This window comes from Neovison vison, chromosome 7, assembly GCF_020171115.1.
Source record: "Neovison vison isolate M4711 chromosome 7, ASM_NN_V1, whole genome shotgun sequence".
Lineage (NCBI taxonomy): Eukaryota > Metazoa > Chordata > Mammalia > Carnivora > Mustelidae > Neogale > Neogale vison.
Genome location: NC_058097.1, coordinates 32,499,684 through 32,520,018, shown reverse-complemented (window position 1 = coordinate 32,520,018; position 20,335 = coordinate 32,499,684). Strand labels below are relative to the sequence as shown.

General features: G+C 47.4%; 1 protein-coding gene across 2 annotated transcripts in view; it reads left to right on the top strand.

Annotated features, from left to right (window-relative positions):
* Positions 1-3,393, top strand: part of TENT4B (terminal nucleotidyltransferase 4B) — a 69,479-nt gene extending 66,086 nt beyond the window's left edge. For both annotated transcript variants that reach the window (XM_044256191.1, XM_044256190.1), the window contains exon 12: positions 675-3,393. In XM_044256191.1, the coding sequence (XP_044112126.1) occupies positions 675-851 (177 nt within the window). In that variant the 3' untranslated portion in view covers positions 852-3,393. The remainder of the gene's footprint in view (positions 1-674) is intronic.
* The last annotated feature ends 16,942 nt before the right edge of the window (positions 3,394-20,335 follow it).

Sequence of the window (20,335 nt, the reverse complement as noted above, 5' to 3'; positions counted from 1 at the left end):
GCTTGTGTTGAAATGATCAGGCAGTAGTCAACCATAGTCATTCAGTGCCTGTCAGCTTTGACTTAAAAAGGCCACAGAAAATACTCTATTTTCAGTTTTGTAGTTGCCTAAAATTTTGTTGATCATGAAGAATGAATCAACATGAAGAAAGGAGCTATCTCCTACTGGGCTCTGACCCTCAGTGCCCTGGGGACCCTGCGGAAGGCCTCTAGGCAGTAGAGATGGGTTCTTAATGTTTATCACCTCCTGTGTGACCCGACTCAGAATCCAGTGTACCTCTAAAGCCCTCATCATGTGCACCAAACCCAGATCCATTTAGAAATGGCAGTTAAAGTGACAGCAGGGAAGGGGCTGCTAGGCGTGACGACCACTGATGGGGCAGTGCACCTATGTCTAAGGGCTTCTTCCAGTAATGCCATTTATTATGTGCTGCATTGGTGGGTAGGTTCCTTGAGAAAAGTGTTAACATTCCATGCCCTCTGTTAGGAAGTCAAGGCAATATTCCAGAATTTTCAGTAAGTGTTAGAGCTCAAGATCGTGAACCGCTGTAGCATCATGTTCTGCTAGATAAGTCAGCATATTCCTCGTGTTGAAAGCGCCCCAAGTCAGGTCTTAGCGACGGTCTGTTGAATCCACAAGACTGATGTCTCTTTGACCACTTTGTTTCTCTGCAGCATGGATCAGCAAGGCTCTTTCGTTCTTCCAGCAAAGGCTTCCAAGGTACAACTCAAACAAGCCATGGTTCCTTGATGACAAACAAACAGCATCAAGGCAAATCAAATAATCAGTATTACCATGGCAAAAAGAGGAAACACAAGAGGGATGCCCCCCTCTCAGACCTTTGTAGATAGTCGGCGTTGTACGATGGACTGTCTTCTGTGTGCAATGATCTCATGCTCAGGACAGTTGGATAGGGACTCCTGGCATTCGGGAGCCTTCACTGTTCAGACTCTGATTTAGCAACTGCGTTTTTTCCCAGCTCGCCACGGAATGGATCATGAAGACTGACAACTGCAAAAACAAAAAGCAAGCAAAAAAGGGGGAAAAAAAAAAAGGCTGCTCATTTGATAAGTCATATGCTACAACAGGGTCATTTTAAGATTTAAAGCTTGAATGTAAAATAAATCTATTTCTCATTGGCTTTATGCAGAGTTATAGGGAATAGTATTCAGTGTGGGTAGGGTGATAGAAACAAAAACCGATTTCAGAGGATGGGGTGGGGAAAGAAAACAAAAGTATCTCATAGGAAGTCCAGATTCCAAAGGGGAAAGTGATCTGTGCATGTTTTCTTTTTTTTTTTTAATATTTTTGCATATATTTACCATTTTATTGTGTGTATATATAGATGACCATATAGGAAATTGATATTTGTAATAGTGGATTTGTTAATACTTTTTACATAACATTACTGTTTAAATTGTAAACAGATTTTTCTCAGGATTAGTTTGAAAAATAATCTGACTTGTCATCTTAACATCCATATATAGGGAAGTGATTAGTTCTATTACTCCATTTGTTTTCCTCAGCATTGAAATGACTTACTAGAACCCTTGTGACCTGCTGCAAAAATTTTTCCTCTCTAAAGAAAAGGTTTATGGTGGCAAATGACGTTTTATTTTGTAAAAAAAAAAAAAAAAAAAAAAATGTACTATGTACTTTTGTGTAAACACTGAAAAAATCTCTAGTCATCTCTAAGAATTACCTTGCAACTGTTTTTCTATAGTGCTGTCGTCTTGGGCAATGGGCAATTACATGACTTGGTGTTTGTTTCCTTTGCAGTCTTTTTGTTTTCTTTTGTTTTTCTTCCTAATAGGAAAAAAAAAAAAAAAAGCCACCCCCGTCCGGTCCCGTTGCTGTGGCAGTGACTCCCCGAGTTCCACAGACTTTGCATGCTAGCTCCTCTAACCCTGTGTACCGCGCGCTTGTTTTTCTCATCTCTTCTTCTTTTTTAAATCCATGCTTAACTACTGTGGGAGAGAATAACTGTAAACAGCTTTAATTAAATCATACTTATAAAAAACTATTTTCTTATACTCCACTTTATGCTTTTGGTATTGTTGATCTTTAAAAATTAAATGGTCTTTGATAATGGATCTATTTTGTATTGCCTTATTAAGACCAAATACTTCTTGTCATCCCATTCTTTATCCTCTCCTTCCATGGAATTGTTATCTTTAATTAAAACTTTTTAAAACATTGGCTTGTTTCAATCCTACTGTAAATTTTGGTTGTGGTCCGCTTTGAGCACCAATGAGATGTGTAATTCTGTTATCCATCACATGCTGAGTTTGAAACTCAGGAATATTGAATATAATAGGATGTAAGTGACATTTCTGAAAATGCTTTCTTTCAATGTGAAAGCTCTTATGTTTAGCATCAGTGTGTGTGGCTCTGTTAATTATAGCCATTTCTGAAATGAGATTCTTTGATAGATACGTATATATATACATATACGTGTGTGTATATACATGTACACACACGCACACACACATATAAAATACTATTGGCTTTTAGGAATTTCTTTTATATACATTTATGAAATACTAAAGACCAATCAGACCATTAATGGACACTTAGTGTGACTTTTTAAAAAGAGAATAATGCTAAAGTAAGACCCAAATTGATGTCATCACTGCAATTAACACTTTTTGATCTGTTCGTATTTTAATTCGCAACGGAAAAATGTGTTCCACAACTGGAAACTCCTAATGCTTGTGTAAACCTGTGGAAAATTTTAAATGTGATGTTATGTTGACAATGTCTTAAATTTTCGAGTCCCATTTTATTCTGATCAGAATTTTTATCACGATGTTGAGCTTTCGTTCTTTGGAATTAGTTTGTCATAACATATTGTGCATAATCACAGTATTTATTTCTAGGACTCTTGCGAACGTGTAGACTGATGTTTACCGCGAAGGGAACAATTATTTATAAAATACTATTAAACCCAGTCTTAGCTGCCTTTCTCAGACACTTAATACTTGCAGAGATCCATCGGTACATTTACCACACTGAAGTTTTTTTTCTTTTCTTTTCTTTTGTTTTAAGAATCACCCTCATTGTTGAAAGTAAATGTACTCTTAGGATGCAGATATTAGCGTTCCAATAAGCATGTGATTATATTAAGATGGTGGTAGCGGGAAGATAATCTTGATTCCATTGGGAATCTTAGGTTTTCGTAAATCTATTGGGAAAATAGTTTTTCCTGTACTGCTGAAGTTTCTTTTTGGTAAACAGTATCTTTCTAAAAGAAAAAGCATGAAGGAGAAACTGAGGCGTGTCCTTATCCTCAAATGACCAGCATTGTATTTGTGAATACTGTGTATCTTGCAATGAACAGCGTGAAGCTGTTCATTTTTCAATCTGAAGTAAAAATACTTTCAAGAACTTTTAGTTGGCCTGCTCATTTGTTTTTGTGCATTTCATCTCTGTTATTTGACTCCTGTCTTTTTTTCTTTTTTGCGTTCTGATACTTCCTATAAAGATTCTGTGACGATAGCAGAAACGTGTCATTTAAATACTACAGTCCATCCATATTCATGAGTCATAACTTTCCTCTCCTCGTCCTCGTAGAGAGGGATCTGACAAATTCTGCCGCACTGTGGGACATTGTTCTGGCAGTCGGGTGTGTGCGTACCTGGTCCATGTCGAAACTCCTTGAAAAGTCCTAACACACATGCGGTTTTAGAGGTGCTGATAGGTCGTAGACGTGTCCGCACAAAATCTGAGCGCTTATGTCTTGATGACAAAGGTAACTGCATTTTTTCCCCCCTCCAGTTTTAAGGTGTCCGTTGAAGGTGCCTGGTTTCTGGTGTCTTTGTCTTGTTGGGAGATGTTGCGCGGGGTTTTCAAACCTCACTTCGATCTCGTGATCTGTTGGCCTGACGTGTGGTTGCCCTCTGGGCTTCAACAGTTGATCGTAGCCTATTTTTGTCCTCATTTCAGTGTGTTTTACCTTTACGTGCATTTTGAGCCTGTCATTACTACTTGGGTGATTTGCTTTGGCTCCAGATACTCCTGGGTGAAGTCTTCCCAGGGTAAAAGCCTGCGTGTGCATGACTAATAGTCTTTTTTTTTTTTCTTTTTTTCCCCTCTGAAGTCTCATACCTCCCAAGTGTTTTGTCATTCCCTCCCCCACGTCATGGTAAGTGTGAGCTGTACTTGTCTTACCCTGTGGACTAGCGTTTGGGGTTTCCAGAGCTGTAGGCGGGCCAGAAGAGAGAATGGCCACGGTCAGCTGCAGGACCCTCTTGCCGCCGCTTGCTTGCCGCAAAGACCTCTCCCCCTTGGCTAGGATGTAGTCAGTTATTAAGGCTGCTGTGTAGAAACCCCTAGAGATGCCCATTATCAGGTATGACTGTTAAGTTGCATTGGCCTTCTTACTGTTCGTGGTTGCGTGCCAATTTTATTTTAACGCTGAGCAGTATAGGTGGACGCGGGTCCGTTCCTTCAGTGGTAACCTGTTGATTTTCTTAGCTGTTTCAGTAGGAATGTTCGTGGGAGGTTGGTTGCTTCTCATATAACTTCAGGAATTAAGTGGTAACATATAAAAGAAGATAGTTCCAATTTTGCTGTGATAAATACTGAGGTGTTCAGCTAACGATGGGAAGGAGCTCGTTCTTGCCCATCAGTTCTTGCTCTGCAAGCTCATTCAGCGGCTTCCATGAGTGGAGAGCAACGTTCTCATCAACTATTTGGTGAGGAAAGCATTCCATAAATGGCCCTATTGAGCTTCATTGAGTAGAAAGTTATATTTAATAGTCACTTTATTATAATTTTCATCAGTGAAAGAATTCATCTAGTGAAATATTTAGAGAACCACGCAGCATCACCGTGGGAACAAAGATGTCTAAGAGCAGCCCCTTGAAAGTGCTGTGTCTTGCCTCAGCTTCTGAGTTTCAGGAGTATCTTGTCAAAACATTGGAGGGCGGAATCGACGTTAAAAGAAATTGCAATACGCTGCTTTGGTATCGAACATAACTAAGAAATCAGTCAGATTTTACCATGGGAGTTATTTCGAGCCAGATTTTAGCATGGCTCGAAAATGATGTAACCCAGAAGCCCGTTTCTCTCCCATCTAACTTAACGCCTCGAGCAACCTTTTTTTTTTTCCTTGCCATCAAAGATGATGACCTAACCAGCTGTAGAAATCAAATGTTGACAGCATTATTAACCAGGAGAATTGCTTCTAAACTCTGCTGATCTACTTGCTATCCAGAATTCAATATTTACTTAAAGGCTGTTTTTAGTTAATACACTGCTAATGTTTGTCTTGCTCTTATGCAGATTTTGTGATTTTCAGTATTTGGCCTTTACTTTTCTACTTAATACACCCTATTAAATGTAACCTAGTCCACTGTCTACTAGCCAGAAGGAGGCCCCACTATACAAGAGATTGAACGGGGCGGGGGGTGGGGGTTGGGGGGGAAGAATGAATGGATCTCCTTTGGTAGTTGTGACCTTGAGGTATCTCCCAGATTTACCTAGGGGAAAGTTCGCCCTGTCACTAACAGCAGATGAGAACAGGAAATCTCTTGATTAGTGTATCTCAGCACAAGTGTTTATTAGCATTTGCACATCATTATCTTTGCATTTTAAAGGAGGTCCCTGTGGTTCTAGTCAGTCTTGTCCTCTTGTCCTTCCAGCAGCTTCTGTGGGACTACAAGGCGGGGGCTCCCCTAAGCAGTCTGGGTGAATTTGCTAGGAGTGTTGTTTTACCTTAAAGATGCTGGAGTAACGACAGATGATGAAGTCTCACAAGCTGTTCCTTACCAGCACCGTGGGGTGGACAGGTCACGGAGGGAGAAGCACTGTCTAAAGCCAGTAACTTACGTGGTGTGGCTCACTCAGTCGTACCTTCTAAAGAGACTGAGATTACTTACTGGCTATCAGCCAGGTTTTTGTTTTTGGTTTTTGGTTTTTTTTTTTTTTGAGTTTATACTTATCTCACCTTTCAGCTTGGGTTCTGTGCAGTCCATGGCTGTGCCCAAAATCGTTTTCATGATTACCTTTTATAGTCTGGTTGCGGTTTTTTATAGCTCATCTCTTTGACCCTAAACTGAAATCTCCAGAATTTAAGATCCCTCTCTGATTTTTTTTTTATATATTTAAATTTGAAAGATTCACTTAAAAAAAAAAAGTCTTTTGAAAGTACTATGATTCTCAAATAACCCAAACACTTAGGACAAGTAGCCCAGCCTTCACTGTTCTCGTCACCAAAGAGAGCACTGTCTTACCGCACAGTGTGAACGGTGAACGCGTAGTTTCTGGATAGAAAATGTGAACAGACGATTGAGAGAAACATCTTTTAGCGGAATATACATAGACGTATATGTATTTAGAAGTTTGGCAAGCCAGTGTTTGTTTTTAATAACCTTTTCATTTATTTCCTTCTTTGATTAGCATTGCCTACTGTGTTAAGAAATGCGGACTCCTGTGAGGTGCTGGAGGTTTGAATCATCTTGAAAGCTTTCCAATCTTGTCTAGTTACCGCTGCAGAGACACTAAGGAATTTACCAGAAAAAGAGATTTGATACAAATGATTTATGAAATCTCGACATTCCCTGAGGTCATATCCTGGGCACCAGTTACTGATAACTATGAATGAATTGCACACCTGGAAGCTTTTTTTTTTTTTTTTTTTTTTTTTTAAAAGCTAACGACGATTTCTTCAAAGATGTCAATTGTTTGCCTCGAGAATTTTATAAATTGCCTTTCTACGCACATCTGCCCCCAGTGCTTACCATTGGGCTTATTATTCATAATCTGTAATTCAATAAAGGCCTTGTGCTTTCATTTATCTTCAAAACCTCTGGTATGAGCCTTTATGTAAAACTTGAATGGCTATTAAAGAAAATGACCTTGTCATTCTAAAGGCGACCCTGTTTAGACTGATGAGAAAGGTTTTTCCGTACAGAGATGGCATTACTGTGTGTTTTTAGCCTTTTTAATGCCAGTCTTGGAATAGGAGACCCTTTAAGATGCTATTTTTTTTTCTCCTGCCCGCGTCCTAGCCAAAGATAGCGATGGGCCTCTCCACAGCCGCTGCGGACTGAAACCCGCCCCCTGCAGTCTGTTATTCACAAATAGCAGCCCAGTTCTAACCTTTGCTTTAATGCAGGGGGGTTGTGCTTGCTGTTGGGCTGTGCCCAGTTGGAATACCCGACTGTAGTTTTTGTGGAGAGACCCCGTACAGAGACTACTACAGTAGAATAATGAAAATGTCTGGTTCTCCAAAGAACAGGGGGAAGCAGGGTTAGTAACCACGTGCGAGCCAGGTGTGTTTCCCTGAGGGAGGAGTGGCGGCCCCAGGACTTGGACGGATGGTGCTTGCCTTGGAGCCCCGCTGAGTGGTGGTGAAGAAAATCCTCGATAGTTTGCTTCCAGATCATCACAAAGCTGATGCAGAGTGAAGAGTAGCTCGGCAGGTTATAGACAACCGGCTGGGAAAGCCAGCCTGCCCCGCAGCCTGGTCTCCTGCTCACTTCTTACACATTGATTAGAAGTGTTTTTCTCTTTTTCTCCTACCTCCTCCCTTCTCCCTCTTCCTCCTCCCTCCTCCTCCTCTTCCTTTTTTCTTTTTAAACAGTATAATCAAAATATCCTGTTAGCATCCCAGAAATCTCTCAAATGGTAAATTAGAGAATGAACTGAATATACAGGACAATTTTGTCCACCTACCCAGACACAGTGAATTTACTTAATTTCTCAACAATATGTGAAATGTTCCATTGTGAAGAGATATAAATAATATGTAAAACTTAAATGAAGGGAACTGGTTGCCCTTTACCCTCTTTTTTTTTTTTTTTCTTAAGATTTTCTTTATCTATTAGTGTACAAGCAGGGGGAGGGGCAGAGGCAGAGGGAGAAGCTGGCTCAGTGCCGAGCAGGGACCCCTATGCAGGACTGATCCCAGATCTCTGGGACCATGACCCCGGTCCAAGGCAGCAGGTGCCCAAAGGACTGAGCCCCCAGGCACTCCATGCCCTTTACTCTCTGATCCTGCCCAGCACCCCAGAGCTAACCACTTTCATATTTGGGGATGTAGCTGCCTAGATTTTTTTTTAAAAATGCATTTACATACATAAACCTATCTGCCCATACATAATGTCAAGTGGTCTGTTGCCCTTTTACCTAAGTGCTATCCCACTGTGGTATTCTGCAAGTCCCGTACCCTCCAGAGAGCTCGTACCCTGTCAGTACAGATGCCTATTTCATTCCTTTCATGATGCTGACTTTGGTTTGCAAGTAACTTTAGTAAATTACCATGACACCCCAAGGTCCTTATAAGCGGATAGATCCCGTGAAATAATCGAGTACTTCAGCTTACCTCAGACGGGTTTTATTTAAATATTGCTATTTCATGGCACTTCTGAACTGAGTTTTCTAGGGGAAAAAAAAATTGCCCCTAGTTTTATCTTCTTTTTTAGGTGAGTTTTCATGAGTTGCTTTAAGAAGTTTCATCTTTGATACTTTTGCTAGGACTGAACTGTAAACGCAACGTGGTCATCTGAAGCTTCTTAGAAAATGTGGCCCTTGACAGAAGGGATTTTAAAAAGCCAGTTACTGGTCATTCCCCACCACCTGCCCCCTAAAACCTGGTGGGTTTATTTTTTTTTTTTATAGACTATGTATTTGTCAGAGAGAGAGAGAGAGCACACACGGAGGAGAGGCAGGCAGAGCGGGTGTCCCAAACTTGGCATTTTTAGTCTTACAATCCTCCCATAACTGCACATAACAACTAAAACTCTAAAAATGTTCTGTCTTGGGGCGCCTGGGTGGCTCAGTGGGTTAAAGCCTCTGCCTTCGGCTCAGGTCATGATCCCAGGGTCCTGGGATCGAGCCCCACATCGGGCTCTCTGCTAGGCAGGGAGCCCGCTCCCCCCCCACCCCCGCCTGCCTGCCTCTCTGCCTGCTTGTGATCTTTCTCTCTGTCAAATAAATAAATGAAATCTTTAAAAAAAAATGTTCTCTGTCTTAAAGGAGGATAACTCGGATGGTAAGCTTCAGAGAGAGGGAAGTGGCAAGAAGGAGCCAGTTATTTGGGTCAGAGAGAGCAGAGAGCTGCCTTGAATTTTTGTGGGGAAAATCTGGAAAATTCTGTTCAAGAAAGAGGATGAAAAGGTGGCTGTGGGGAGTCCTAGACAGTGATCTCCCTACTCCTTAGGAACATGGTGATGGTTTTGTTTTGTTTTGTTTTGTTTAGGAGATATTTTCCTTGAAATTGCTTTCTTAGGCTCTCATTATGTGCTTGTAGAATTTCTGCTGTAATTTCTATTCATTAGTGTCCAGAAAAGTCCGTTATGAGATGTTTTATATTTGCCAGGTCAGGTTTGACTTTTTTTTTTTTTACATGTTCCTTTTTTTTTTTTTTTTAAGATTTTATTTATTTATGAGAGAGAGAGAGAGTGCATAAGCACAGGCAGGCAGAGCAGCAGGCAGAGGCAGAGGGAAAAGCAGGCTCCCCGCTGAGCAAGGAGCCCGAGGTGGGACTCGATCCGAGGACAATGGGATCATGACCTGAGCCGAAGGCAGCTGCTTAACCCACTGAGCCACCCAGGCGAGGGAAAAGCAGGCTCCCCGCTGAGCAAGGAGCCCGAGGTGGGACTCGATCCGAGGACAATGGGATCATGACCTGAGCCGAAGGCAGCTGCTTAACCCACTGAGCCACCCAGGCGTCCCCAGGTTTGACTTATAAATTGGGAACATTTTCCACCTTTTAAGTAAAACGTTTGATATTTTTTGTCTGTCTAAGAGACCATTTAAAAGACCCAGACAAAATCATCCATGAAATAATCCATTTGGGAAATAGCATAAATTTGTGTGTGTGTGTGTGTGTGTGTGTGTGTATGTGTGTTTCTAAAGCAAGTAACTGACTCCTGTTTGAAATGTTGAAGAGAAACCCGTGAGAGATAAAAATGTCAGGGTTTAATGCCAACATTAACATGAAACAGGGGAGGGTTAAAACTCTTAGGCGGCCTGTTTAAATGGTGTATCCATTTTCAAAAGAGATACTGCTCACCTCTGCACAAATGCAAACCATTTTTGTACTTAAATCACCCAGCAGGTACCTTCAGGAATGTGGCTTCACACAAAGACTCAAACTAGTTGTAAGGTGCATTGCATCATGTACCTTTGTATTTTTAAAATCCAATTCAAGAGAACGGTGCTTTCGCATAAGTAGGCAAGACCTCTGCACAGGAGCACGGAAGGTAAGGGGGAAGGGCACACAGGAGCTGCGGATGGAGACAGGCGTGTGCAAGGCTGCCGGGCAGGGTCGGGCTGGAGCGGCACTAGGCAGTTGGGCTGGGCCCTGCCAGGGAAGTGATGAGCAGGTGGTTGGGATGGAACAGTGGTTTTGTCCTAAAGTCAAGTTGTTCTCAACGTCTTTCTCCCATCCCTCCCTCCTGCTTTCTCCCTGTCCTGAGTCAGCCACTTCCAGCTTTTGGTGGTTTGGGGCAGGTGGAGTGTTTACCCTGATGTCTCTGAATAATATACTTGTAATGCCATTCCTTTTCTTACAGACTTTTAAAAAAAATATTTATTTATTTGAGAGAGAGAGACAGAGTGAGAGAGCATGAGAGGGGAGGTCAAAGGGAGAGCTGGGAGCCCGATGTGGGACTTGATCCCAGCACTCCGGGATCATGACCTGAGCCAAAGGCAGTCACTTAACCAACCAAGCCACCCAGGCACCCCTTAAAGGTTTTTTGTTTTTTTTTTTAAGATTTTTTATTTTGTTCTTAAGTTATCTCCACGCCCAACCTGTTACTTGAACTCACAACCCCGAGGTCAAGTGTGTCAGGCTCCACCAATGGAGCCAGCCACGGACTTCTCTAATGCTACTTCTTGATTTTCAGTTCTTGAAATTCTGTTTAGGGGCAACTGCCTGGCTCTGTTGGGGGAGACTGCCACTCTTGACCTCGGGGTTGTGAGTTCGAGCCCCAGGCTGGGCATAGGGATTAACAGGATAAAATACAAAAAGACAATCGGGGTGCCTGGGTGACTCAGTTGGTTTGGAGTCAGACTCTTGATCTTGACTCAGGTCTTGATCTCGGAGTCATGAGTTCAGGCCCCACTTTGGGCTCTACTCCAAGTGTGGAGCCTACTTGAAAAAATATATATATACGTTTTGACTTAATACCATCCCTGAACGTCTGGGCCCCAGCCTCCCAATAGAATTATATTGAATTTTGTTTAGCATGGTATTCAGCATTTACATCATCGTGACTGTGTAGATGCTACTCTTCTCAGCTGACCTGTATGGTAAAGGTTCCTTTTTTTGCACTTTTTTAAAAAAGATTTTTTATTTTTTTATTTGTCAGAGAGAGAGAGAGAGCGTGTGTGTGTGTGTGTGTGTGTGTGTGTGTATGCACAAGCAGGGGGAGTGGCAGGCAGAGGGAGAAGCAGACTCCCCTCCCCTCGGAGCAGGGAGGCTGATGCGAAGCCGGACTCCATCCCAGGACTCTGGGATCATGACCAGAGCAGAAGGCAGACACTTAACTGGCTGAGCCACCTGGGTGTCCCTGCACAATGTTTTGTTCATTTGCTTGTTCTCTGAAGGGTTTTGTTGTTGTTGTCGTTAGTTTTCCATGTATTTCATTTTTTAAATAATTTTATTTAAATTCAGTTAATTCACATGTAGTGTATTATTAGTTTCCAAGGTGGAGGTCAGTGATTTGTCAGTTGCACATAACACCCTGGGCTCATTCCATCACATGCCCTCCTTAATGCCCATCCCCCGGTGACCCCCTTCCCCCACCCTTCCATGTATTTTAGTGACTCACCCTCATCGCTGCTGTCTTCTAAGATTCTGCAAATGCTCAGGGGCTCCGGTATCCCATCACCTCCGTCTTGTCAGGGTGCATCTCCTGGGAGTTTCTGCCCAGCTGTACCCGGTGCACCTGTGCCACCCTGCTTTCTCTGCAGGCTGCCTGGTCCCTGGCACATACCCTGGGGCAGCTCCTGCTCTCCGCAGCCCCACGCTTCCCTCTTGTTAATAAGCTCTCTCATCAGGGTGCAGTCCCAGGAGCTCCCCAGGAGAGGAGGCGCAGAGGTAAACCTCTGACAGTGTTCCTCATTTATGCTCATGTGATAGTTTTGCTGGACACAGTTCTCTGGGTTGGAGAACATTTTTCCTTCTGAATTTGAAAGCATTGCTTCATCGCTCCTTATGTTGTTGTGAGAAAAGTTTGTTGTAATGTATTTCTTTTCTTTTCTTTTTCTCTTGAAATTTTTCGGATCTTCTTTTTGGTTCCCAACATTCCGAAATGCCACTGTTACAGAAACAAGGTGGGTCTGTTATTGCCTATTGCACAGGGCACTGAGTGGTATGGACCCTTTGCATCTGGCACCACGTGTCCCATATTCCTGGGAGATCTGGAATCCTTGTTTTTGTTTTCCTCCCTTCTGGGTTCTCCAGACCCCACAGTGACTCAGATACTGAGTCTCCTGGATGATCCTCTAGTTTTCTTATCTCTTCTACCCCATATTCCATCTCCGACGTTTTATTCCCCTTGCTCTTCCAGCCCTTCTGCTGGCTTTTCATTTCTGCTATCACATTCTTCATGTTGAGTTCTTTTCTGCCCCCAGATCATCCTTGGTAGAAAACAGTATCCTATTTGGTTTCGTGGCCACAATATATTTTTTGGATTGCTGAAGATATTAATGATAAAGTTAAGTTTCTGTGGGCCCACCTAGTCTCTGTGACCTTCATTTTTCTGTTGTCTTGAACTCTCCTTTTGGGTTTAGGGACCTTCCTCAGATTCCCGTTTTCTGGTTCCTGCATAGGTTTAAGAGGGGGGGCCTACAATGCTCACAAGGTCCTCTGCCACTCAACGTGGCAGTCAGTCGCCGTGTCTCCCTCAGCGTGGTCAGGCTTGATGGTGGTAAGGAGAGGATCTCTGGGACTTGGCTCATGGAGTTTCTTTAGCCTAGAGAATTCCTCTAGCCTGGGGATAAGGGCCTGGCTGCCTACATACAGGGCATGTCTCTGTTTTTCCGAAATATCTGCCTTTTGAATTTCTCTCTTTTTTTCCTGCAGCTGGGTTTGGTGTGGTCCAATCCAGACTCTGTATTTTAGCTTTTCCAGAGAAAAACCCTGCATGCAGACTCTGCTTGGGTGGGAAGGGGTGGCAGCTAGCTGGGCAGCGGTGGTCAGGTATGCAGAGAGATGGCACTCTTAACTCCTTAGATGTTCAGCCTCCCTCCCTTTTTTTTTTTTTTTTAAAGATTTTATTTATTGGGGCGCCTGGGTGGCTCAGTGGGTTAAGCCGCTGCCTTCGGCTCAGGTCATGATCTCAGGGTCCTAGGATCGAGTCCCGCATTGGGCTCTCTGCTCAGCAGGGAGCCTGCTTCCCTTCCTCTCTCTCTGCCTGCCTCTCTGCCTACTTGTGATCTCTCTCTGTCAAATAAATAAATAGAATCTTTAAAAAAAAAAGATTTTATTTATTTATTTGACAGACATCTACCTGTCAGTAGGCAGAGAGGCAGGCAGAGAGAGGAGGAAGCAGGCTCCCCGCTGAGCAGAGAGCCCCATGCGGGGCTTGATCCCAGGACCCTGAGATCATGGCCTGAGCCGAAGGCAGAGGCTTTAACACACTGAGCCACCCAGGCACCCCAGCCTCCCTCCTTTAACATTTAAGCCTCCCTCCTTTAACGACAGCTCTCCCCTGCAGGTGGAGATGCTGGCTCTTCCACCTTTTGAGACTTTGCAGCTGACCCATGCAAATGGGATTGATTCTTAGTTTTCTCAGCGGCCAGTTCACATGTGCATTTCTTGTGTCTCCCAAGTCCGTACCACTGATCCGTTTGCTTTCCTCCTTCCACCTTCATGTCGCTGTTTCAGCCTCTCATTCTCTCTATTCCTAGGCGCCCTAAAATTCTTTCCTCGTGGTTCTAGTGGACTTATGGAGGGAGCAAATGTGCACGATGGGTTCAATCCACCATTTTTCTGGCCAATTTTTTCCAGTTTTAATGAGATATAATTGACACACAGCACAGTATAAGTTCAAAGTGGACAGCATGATTTGATCTGGTTAGTTTAAAAAAAAAAAGATTATTTGAGAGAGAGAGGTTGAGAGGGAGGAGGGGCAGAAGGAGAGAGAGAGAGAATCTCCAGCAGATCCTGAGCTGAGCACAGAGCCCGATGTGAGGCTCGACCTTATGGCCCCGAGATCATGACCTGAGCCAAAATCAAGAGCCAGATGCCCAACTGACTGAACCACCCAGGCACCCCGATCTGGCTAGTTTTGTTTTATTTCTCCTTCCTTTTTCTTTTTTTCTTTTCTTCCCTTTCTTTTTTTCCGTCTTCCTTTCTTTCTAAGAGTTTGTTTATTTGACAGAGAGAGTGAGAGAGCACAAAGAGGGAGGGCTGCAGAGGGAGAGGGAGAAGCAGGCTCCTCACTGAGCAGGGAGCCTGATGCAGGTCTTCATTCCAGGACCCTGGGATCATGAACCGGGCTGAAGGTAGACGCTTAACAACTGAGCCACCCAGGCGTCCCCCCTGGCTAGTTTTCTAATGTAAAATTGGATTGCCAGAGAGAAGGGTATAGAAGGAGTACATCTCCAGTCTTGAGACTCAGTTATCTCAGGGAGTGGAATGAAGGAGAAGATTCCCAGTTCTTGTCTTTGGATTGTTTCACTGTCTACGGTGAAGTTCATAATCCCCTTCTAAAAAACCGTTAGCAGGCACCCGGTTGGCTCAGTCATTAAGTGTCTGCCTTTGACTCAGGTCATGATCCCAGGGTCTTGGGATTGAGCCCCGCATCAGGCTCCCTGCTTGGTGGGAAGCCGGTTTCTCCCTCTCCCCCTCCCCTGCTTGTGTTCCCTCTCTCGCGGTTTCTCTCTGTCAAAGAAATAAAATCTTTCTTTTGTTGTTGTTGAAGATTTTATTTATTTATTTTAGAGAGAGAGAGTGAGCGAACATGGGAGGGGGAAGGTCAGAAGGAGAAGCAGACCCCCTACTGAGCAGGAAGCCTGATACGGGACTCCACTTCAGGACTCCACTTCAGGACTCCAGGATCATGACCTAAGCTGAAGGCAGTTGCTCAACCAACTGAGCCACCCAGGTGCCCCAAAAAAGAAAATCCAAACCCAAAGAAAAAAAAAAAAAAACCAAAGAAAAAAACCCAAACAAAAAACATTAGCCTCATAGGTCCACAGGTCCTCACTGAGCATCTGTCTGGGATAAGCGCGACTGATGGGAACTCCCTTCTTTGGGGTCAGCAACAGGGACCATCTGGCTGGGAAAGCCCATACAGCTCCACGTGGTGATGAGTGAGAAGTTGAACCAGGGCTGAAAGGATAAGCACTAATCTTGGGAAATTTGCCGCTGTCCCGCTTGGCTCTCGCCTGGTAAAGAGAAGGGCTGGATTTGCCGAAATAAGTGAGTCACAGCTTCTGTTCTAGTGATTTATTTTAGTTTTTTAAATCTCCTGTCTGCACAAGCGCAACAAGGCCCCTGAACTGTGGCCTGCCCCCGAAAATCATTCGGGCAACAAATGGTGATGGTTCTCTAGCGGCCGGTGCTGGCCCGCCTATGGTGGACGCTGCCCCCGGGGCAGTTAATGAGGGACTCTTGAGGCAAATGTGCTCTGGAGTTTTCTAACACAGTGGAACATTAAAATCACAAAGACACTAGATGTAGGCATTTGGAGATACCCCCCTCACCTGGATAGAGATATTAAATTTTTTTTTTAAGATTTTATTTATTTGACACAGAGAGATCACAAGTAGGCAGATAGGCAGTCAGAGAGGGGGAAGCAGGCTCCTGGTTCGGGGTTCGATCCCAGGACCCTGAGATCATGATCATGAAGACAGAGGCTTAATCCACTGAGCCACCCAGGCACCCCAGAGACATTAAACTTTTAACTATATCCCTGCAGTGTGGATTTGATTTCCCCAGGCAGACTTCTCCGCTCCAAAATCCCTAAAAAAAAATTTTTTTTTGCAAGTTTCATTTTCAAATGTAAAGATCTTTAATCTTAATAGCTTTTTTTTTTTCTCTTACTGTTGTTCTAGTGCGGTGTGACGGGGCGCTGGACCATTTTTTCCCAAATGGTAGCCAATTTGTCCAACACTTAGAACCTGAAGAAATCATTCCATCTCCTTTCTGATCTGAAGTGCCATCTTTGTCACTAAATAAACATACCTGGCTTTTTTTAACAATGCATATTTGCAGACCCCCTCCCCAGGATCAGAATCTCTGGGAGTGGGACTCTAACCATGTTTGGAAATCAGTGCCTTAGAGCCTTGCACAGGCCAGCCGCACTGGCACCCCTGGAGAGCGTGATGGAAGTTAAAATTCTCGGTAGCCACTGCAGACCTGCTGAATCAGACTCCCAAGTGGGGCCCAGAAGGGTGTGTTCCCACTGGGCCTCTGGGCTGCAGTCTGCGAGTCACTCACTGCGTGCAAGGGGGCCGTTGTGTGCTAGCTGGCCACGGCACAGATGTGGAGCTGTCTTGGCAATTAGTGGTAAGTTAATGGTTCGCACTGATGCAAGCATTGCGTTGCACTCACTTTCCCCAGCTCCGTTTTCCTGTCTGCTGTCAGGAGAGCTGGTCAAAGAATTACAAAAAGATGATACACACACCGCAGGGTGGGAAGTCACAGCACGTCGCCCCCCCCGCCCCCCCCCAACACACCGCAAAGGGGCTGAGGGCTCTCAGCACTGTGCGTGGAGGCAGAAGAGAGGCCTGAGCGTGAGCCGCAGCAGGTCAAGCCCATGCCCAGGGCTCACCCCTCACTCTCTTCAGGCTTGACCTTGGCGGCCAGGACACCCCATCCTGGAGCTAAGATGCTCACTGGTCTTGAGGTCTGCGGGCGGACTCACTTCCTGGGTTCTGCTCAGGGGCGGAGCCGCAGGGTGGGCGGGGCGAGGCGCAGAATCCGGCTGATGAGGATTAGGTGTGCCCACTACCTTGCCTCCTGCTGGGGTTCCCCTTTCCTGCGCAGGGAAGTCCCAGGCACTCCAATCTTCCCCGTGAGCCCTCGGGATGCAAAGCGGTGACCTCACCAGGGTAGTGGCCCAGCTCTGGCCCACAGAGCAAGGTGCCACCGTCTGGATGCCCCAGGCGGTGGAACTGGATTTAGGGCATCAGGGCGGGCTGGCTGCACAAAAGGGTTAGGAGTCTCAGCTGGGACCTCCCTCCCTCCCGCCTGCCATCTGGGACGGAAATCAGATTTTCACTTTCCATCTGATTCCTCAGCATACGTCCAAAGTGGGTGTTCCCTGGGCTGGGTTCTAGGCCTACTGCAGGGTCAAGGCGAAAGACCCAGACCCTGTGTGTCTCTTGGTTGAAGGTAAACAAATTTACCTGGCTCTGGGATTCCACCACAGGGCTCCAGGGAGACTAGAGTTCCCCCAAGCTGCTTGTCATTGGATCACCGGTGCGCTTGTTACACCGCACGTTCTCAGGAATCTTGCCTGCAGAACTCACGCTAGGGACTCGGAGGTTGGGGTCCGAGAAATGGGCCCAACGGCTGCCCACGTGACCCCTCTGAGCAAAGCCATTATTCCATCAGGGGCGTAAGCGCAGCTGGGACAAGTGGACTCATGAAGGTCTTAGTTAAACGCTCGGCTGGGCTTGATTACCCCTTCCGTCGCCTCCTTTGTCCCTCCCAGCTGTGACTCAGGAGCGTGCTTTCTTGCTCACCCAGCCTGGGTGCCTCGGAAACACGGCAGATGTTTTTGCTGCCAACACTGGGGCCCCACCCAGGGCTGTAGGCAGCAGTGAGTGGGGTCACGATAGGGTTAGACACCCACTTTCTGAGAATACCTACTTTCTTAGGCCGGCTCTGTCTTCCTGGCGACCGCGCTCGCGGGCCGCTCCCATCTCCGGACGCCCCGGGGGCGGGGGTGGTGGTCAAGGCTCCGGAGAGGCGGAAAGTTTCCACCTAGGCCTCCTTCATCTTGGCAGGAGCGCGTTAGCCCCACATCTATAGTTCCTTCTAGAAAGGGGCGTTCCTGGAAGGCGGGTGGTGGGAGCTGGAGCAGAAACAGCTGAAAGAGTTTGCTAGAAAGTGTTTCCCTCTGGGCCGGTGCAGCACCTGGTGCGTCCACACACGTGCGTGACTCTGAGAACAAATACTTTGGTATCTGGGGGAAAGGTTTGGTCTCCAGCTCCCTGTTCTCAGGGGGCCCGGGGAGCTGGCGGTGGTCGTACTCGGCGCTGCCGGTGAAAACGGAGCGGGGGCGGCGGCCGGGGCGTCGGGCCCCCACCGCGGCCAGGCTCGGGGCTCCCGGCTCCGGGCGCGGGCGGCCAGCGGGGGGCGCCTGCGGCCGCTCCACCGCCCCCGCCCGCACTGCCGGATCCAGCCCGCGGCCGGCGCGGCCACTCGGGCGGCGGCGGCGGCGGCGGCGGCGGCGGCGGCTGCCGGAGCGCGGGCAGGAGCGGCGGCGGCAGGTGAGCGCGGCGGCGGCGGCCCGGGCCCCGGAGCGGGGAGGCGCGGCGACCCCGAGTGGCAGCGTGCCGCCGTCCGAGCCCCCGGGGCCCCCGCGTCGTGGGGGGCGTCGCGCGGGGTGTCTGCGAGTCCTGGCAGCGCGCCGGCCGGGCCCCACCCAGGCGGAGACCCGGTGGGTGTGGGGCTGGGGCGGCGTCGGCCGGGTCGAGCCTCCGGGGAAAGGCGCCGAGGCGGGAAGCGGAGCCGCCGCCCCCTGCGCTCCTCCTCCTGCGGGGTTTGCGGGGGGTGGGGGTCTTCTCAGATGCTCCCTCCCTGGGTCCTCTGCTCCCCTCCCGGGGCCGCGGGAGAGCCTCGCAGACAGAGTCCCGGCGAGCAGGAGCTGGGGCGCGGCCCCACTTTCCGGATGGCAAGACTGAGACCTGCGGGAGGGATACGGCTCTGTGCCTTTCCCCGGCTGCACCCCAGGCCGGTCACCTTCGGAACGATGCCGGCAAGCTCGCTGGCCTGTGATGGTCCCGAGGGCCTGGCTGGTTAGGTTTCCCAGACTTGACAAGGCCCGGGCTCCCGAGAGCCGGTAGAGTGTACTGAAAGTAACAATAATACCTCAAGGAGGAGAAGGCGCAATGAGGGCCAGACCAGGGATTGGGTTTGGAGGCAGTCCTACCACAGCCGGGGTTGAGCAGGGCCCCTTTCGAATTAAGGGAGGGGGGTTGGGCTAGAAAGCTAGGCACTAGCCCCTGACTTAGATGCCCACTGGGGAAAACCGGAAACCTAAACTTTACATCTGAAGGGAATGGGTAAAGGTAGTCTGACCCTGGTTAGGGGAGAGATGCTGGAGTCTTCCTCAGTGGGTTCTATCTTGGGTCCCCCCCCTCAGAGGCCAAGAACTCCTGTTCTTTCTGAGTCCCAGAGTCAAAGCTGGAAATGAGAGATTAGGATTGGAGCCTTTCACTGGAGGAGCCCAGTTGGCCTGGGTCTGGGGGTTGTGCCCGGAACAGCCAATGCGGCCCAGCCTCTATTGTGCTGAAGCGCCCTCAGACCTGGTCCAGAGTGAGGCTCCCCAGGGCTGTGAACCCACGACCATCAGGCCTGCATGGTCTCATGGCCCCTGGCTGAGGGGTTCCGGTGGTGGGGTGTGGGGGGAGTCTGGGGCTCTGTTATTCTGTCACTGCTTTGACAGGTGGGCAGCCGCCCTCATGGTAGCAGGGAGCTTGTGTGGTGGGGACTTGGGGTTGTGGGGGGAGGACCCCAGGCACAGTGAGGAGATTCCCCCAGGAATGGAGCTGCTCCAGGGGTATCAGAGGGGGCAGCTGCCTCCCCCAGAGCTTAGTGTTCAGGATCTTGACATGTGAGGTCCTCTTCCCTCAGCTGTTGGTGCTCTTGGGCCTATTGTGGTGGGGGTGGGGGGAGGGGGCAGGGAGAGGTGGGAGCCCTCTGATTTCTGAGGCCAGATGGCTCACAGAGCCCTAGCACCTTCCTTATATCATTTGATCTGTGAGTTAGGGCTGGAATGACCTGCCCCATCTACAGGTGGGAAAGCTGAGGTCTTCAAGGTCTCTTAACAAGTTAGGCCTGGAGCTGGGACTAGGGCCTGGCCTCATGGTCTTCCCATCCTATTCTGGTATGGTTCTGGTGAAGTCTATTTGAGTACATATCGGGAGCCTGACCCCACCCCAACAGGTGGAAGGGCCTCAAGTGGACCCCTTAAGTCCCTCCCCTCCACCAAGGGCACAACACATTGCCCACTCACCTCTCCCTTCCTTCTGCTCCTCCCTTTTCCCCAAGGATGCTCTGGGGCTTTGCTGCTGACCTCCGCGGCTTGGATCCTTTTCCTGTGTACCTGGGCACACGGGCACACTGATGGGGGATAGTGGCTTTTGTTGACTCCGCGGCTGACTCCAGCAGGGGGAGTCTTGAGTGGCCTGCCTGGGCTGG